The sequence below is a fragment of the Octopus bimaculoides genome, chromosome 30 (assembly GCF_001194135.2).
Source record: "Octopus bimaculoides isolate UCB-OBI-ISO-001 chromosome 30, ASM119413v2, whole genome shotgun sequence".
Classification (NCBI taxonomy): domain Eukaryota; kingdom Metazoa; phylum Mollusca; class Cephalopoda; order Octopoda; family Octopodidae; genus Octopus; species Octopus bimaculoides.
The window spans coordinates 7,753,815-7,758,890 of NC_069010.1; the positions used below are offsets into that span (position 1 = coordinate 7,753,815).

At 31.4% G+C, this 5,076-nt stretch overlaps 1 protein-coding gene across 2 annotated transcripts in view; it reads left to right on the forward strand.

The window, feature by feature from the left end:
* Positions 1-3,524: 3,524 nt before the first annotated feature.
* LOC106876354 (nucleoporin 88) overlaps positions 3,525-5,076 on the forward strand; it is a 70,335-nt gene continuing 68,783 nt past the window's right edge. Inside the window, exon 1 of one of the 2 annotated variants that reach the window (XM_014924853.2) lies at positions 3,525-3,913. In XM_014924853.2, the coding sequence (XP_014780339.1) occupies positions 3,584-3,913 (330 nt within the window). In that variant the 5' untranslated portion in view covers positions 3,525-3,583. The remainder of the gene's footprint in view (positions 3,914-5,076) is intronic. The other variant, XM_014924854.1, reaches the window with a different exon arrangement.

Sequence of the window (5,076 nt, forward strand, 5' to 3'; positions counted from 1 at the left end):
GTGCGTGTGTGTGTGTGTGTGTGTGAGTGTGTGTGTGTGTTGCAACTTCTTCCCGCTTTGCCTTTCTCCTGGAAGACATAAGATGCAAGACGAGAGGTAGAAAAGAAAAATTCAGTGGGAAAGAAGACGATGGATTGCAGGCTGTTTGCGTGAAAAACAACATCATCATCATTATTATCAACAGCATCATCACCGTCATCATCATCACCAACAACAGCAGCAGCAGCAGTAGTAGTATTGTCAACATCGCCACAATAGCAACGGCGACCATCACAACAATAGTGATGCTGCTGCTGGATGCTACTATTTCATGCCAGCCTCTCTCTTTCTCTCTATCATCACAACAATACCGTGATATAATAATAATAATAATAATAATGTTTATACACATTAGAAATAAGAATAACATAAACGATTCCCTTAGAATTTGCCACAAGGGCGACGAGTGAAAAGGAGATCGGCAGATAGTTAATAAGAATTATAATTAAAATAAATGAAACTAAGAACATTAATGCACGAAACAAGAGAAATGTGTAATAAAGTTGAAAAGAGAAAAAGGGAAAACAAACCTAAATAAGAAAATATTTAAAACATTATAACATTATAGATACATATATATACGCACACATACATATGTATGTATGTATATACGTACGTACGCACCAAGAGAGATCTATATTTATAAACGGGTTCGATTTAGCTATTATTGACGTGTGTATAAACGTGAGATGTGTGAACGAATATAGATATATATATATATATATGTGTGTGTGTGTGTGTATATAACTATATATCTGCTGATGTATGTTGTGTTTATATTTATATAAACATGCACACACACAAAAACACACACACACATATGTATATATGTACACATACATACACTAACGTGCGTATGTTTCATAGTGTTTCTTATGTGTAAAAAAAAAGCCATGTAACGATTGCTTGTCATGTAGAGAAAGAAAACAAAAACAAACAGCCACATATACTATATATATATATATATATATATATATATATATATACATGTGTACATGGTGTAGAGATAGAGAGAAGATCTCTCAATAAACAGCCATACACAGAGAAATCGAAGCTATATATAGTGATAACAAATAACAGGATGAGGGGGGGGGTGAATAAAACAAGAAAATTGTTGTGGTTTATCATAATGGTTTGGCGTGGTGGGAATCAGACAAGATAAGTGGAAACTAGGAGTGAGAGATTTCACATCGATGTATGTGAGTGTATACACAGATCGGTATATAAATACACATATGCATATATATATATCTACATATGTATATAGATCTACATATGTGTGTATATACACGTATGTATTTACATATATATATATATATATATATATATATATATATATATATATATATGAATCGATTTACCTATGTTTATATACATGTGTATATATACATTTGCAAATATATATATATATGTATACGCATCTATAGATCTGTACACATATGTACATCTGTGTACAGATCTACATCTGTACATATATATTTATTTATATGGAAATATTAGTAAATACACACACGTGTATACACATACATACACACACACATATATATATATATATATATTTGTATATATATATATATATATATATATGATCAAACTCGATGCATCAAACACAGAAATCGCACACACACAGAAAAAGATACACACACACACACAAACACACACATATGTACATACACGCATGCATATATATTTATATATTTACATAGATCCATACATATATACATATATATAAAAAACGATCTGACAAAAAGAAAAGAAATCCAAAAAGGAACTTTGAAAAAAGTTGGCGGACTTTAAAGTTTCTTAAAGTTTTTCCGCAGAGCGAGACACAACACAAGGAGTAATATATACAAAAATAATGACTGTCTCGTTGTTTACAGAGGAGAAAAAGCCGCAAAAAAAACGATCGTGGCCATGCATTGCAATGTATATATATATATATATGTATATAAGACAGAGGGAGATGTATATAGATAGAGAAATAGCGAGAGAGAGAGAGAGATGTTTAGCAAAGTGTGCTTGTGCGAAACAAAGAGTTTTCATTCTGATCCATGAACGGCCATATTGATTATTACTGATATTTTATCAATAGCGTTAAAACGTTGGTTTCGCCCTCCTTGCGCCGTTTTTGCCCGCGATTACCGCAGCCCCGGCGGGCGATCGGCGATCGAAGTGGTCCCGATCGAGGTGGTTCCGTCGTCCCCTGATCCCCTGTCGAAAATTAGAGATTCGAAATGCGACATTACCTGCAGATCTTTCAAGTGAAAGTTTTTCCAATACCGACACATCGACTGCACATTCGCAGCCATCTTGAACGGGATTATAAATCGATTGATCACATGACTAGCTGCGATCGAACATACTCTCAAAACTATCTCTCTCTCCCTTTATCTCTCCCTCTCTCTCCTTCTTTCCCCTCTATCTCGATATCTCTCCCCTCCCTCTCCTTCACTCACTCTATCTACCCCCTTCCTCTCGCTTCCATCATGGTTTCTTTCTTTCCTTCTTTCTCACGTACACATTCATTTTTATATACATATATGCACACACATATACATACACACACACACACATATATATACACACACATACAGACATTATATATATATATATATATATATAAAACAAATATGTATGTATATATATACACACATTTAAAACTAACACAAACACTTTGTTTTTCCATTATTCTCCACACACATAAACAACAAGATAGACAAATAGATACCACAATATATATGCATATGCACCACTCTTTCTCACTCTCTCTACTCTCTCTCTCTCTCTCTTTATACATACATACATACATACACACAAACATACATACATACATACATATATAAACAATGTCACAATCATACAATTCATTCATAAACTAAAAAAAACTTAGATCAATTTTTAAAAGAACTAAAATGATTTAGTTATCATTAGATTCCCCCCCCCCCGATTCTTTATTTAATAACGGTTAAAAGTCTAAGTTTGAAAATAAATATTTAAATTAACAAGAAACGTTTAATCACACACACACGTGTGTGTATATATATATATATATATATATATATATAAGGTCATATATACACCTACACATGTACATATGTATATATATATATATATATATATATATATATATATATATATATATATATATATATATATATATATATATATATATATATGTATATACATATATATATATATCGATCACTTTATCTCTCTCTCTCTCTATATATATATATGTATTTATTTATATATAGTGTGTGGGTATACATATTTATCAATTTATATGTTGCTTTTATATTTGTGTATAAATAAATTTATACGTTTACCAATTCGTATATATAAATATATAAATATATATATATATATATATATATATATATATAGGAGTGTTATTGTTGACGATGTTGCTATTAACAATTTTATTTCGAGAGTAAAGGTGTTTGTGTTGAGAAAGAGAAAAAGAGAGAGCACGTAAGAAAGAGAGAGAGAGAGAGAGAAAGAAAGAACAAAAAAAACAACCCAGCAATCCCTCCCCCTCTACAACATGTCGATCGAGACGACGGCAACGAATAGTCAGAGCTGTGGATGGCGATTTACTTTAAACTCACATCCATTCTGCAAGAAATTACACCAACAACCCAACACCAGCAGCAAAGAGAAAACGAATCAAGCGGTGCCGACCATATCGAAGGGACTCATTGCCGTTCGCGATGGCAGTTTGTATGTGTGGGACTTTAATTCTAAACAGCTTGTCCATTTGAATTTGCTGTTGCTGGCTTCTTCCACCACCACCAACAACAACAGCAACAATAACTTGAACGGACGTAGTAAGAAGACCGATTCGTCCGTTGATGAACAATTTAATCAGTTCCAGGTAGAAATTTAATTAATTAATATTTATGGTGTTTCCGTTTCTTTTTTTGTTTGTTTGTTTGTTTCGTGGGTTTAAACTCCAAGAATGGTAGAATGGTATGACTGGATGAATGGATATGTCGTCGAAGGTCGTTGCATGGGGGGACCGGGAAATAAGTGGGTTCAGTTTTGATTGCTCATATTTTTGGAGTATTGTTCTATGTTTACACACACACTCATACATAGATAGATCGATCGATAGATAAATAGATAGATAGATCGATCGACAGATAGATAGATAGTTAGACACATATATATACATATATACACAAGTATGTGTTGAGTAGTGTCTTATTTGTATCTACTGTTTATATATCCGACATCAAACACATATACCAACTACTGATTCTAAAAATTATATATATATATATAATCCACATTAAATAAAGAAATCGGAAAGTTAGTGGTTAATAATTATTTATTAATAAATTGATAATCGTTTCTTCCGGTGTATAAATGCGTTTACATTTATGTATATATCGCTTATATATATATGTACATATATTCGGTATTGTTATATCTTGTGGTTATATACCCGATCAATATAAAGATACCCGTATATTGACCATATACCCTTATTATCTACACATATACATCGAACACAAATCTTTAAAATATATAATCCTAAAACAGCACAGACACATAAAAATTGTGTTAAATATCTTATTTTGTTTATATATCCTCGTTACCTACCTACACCAAACGTATTCGTATATAACATCTGATGCTTCTAAATACAGCATATATATATATATATATGTTTTAACAGTAATGTATACATAGATTTGTGCAATAACGTATATATCGATTATAGGTTTTAATAGTTTCGTATGTTTATACACACTCAAAGCTTAAGGCATATATATATATATATATATATATATATATATATATATATATATATATATATACACACACATATATATCACATGTATTAGGTTTAATAGTACGATGTAATCGCTAAGATGTCTCTATATACATACATTCACGGTCTTGTGCCTAGAATAGAAAGTAATATACACATATTCACAAGTATGTATGTACACACACACACATATACACGCGTGATCGTCCAAGAGACCACATATATATATATATATATAGGAACATGATCAATATATATAT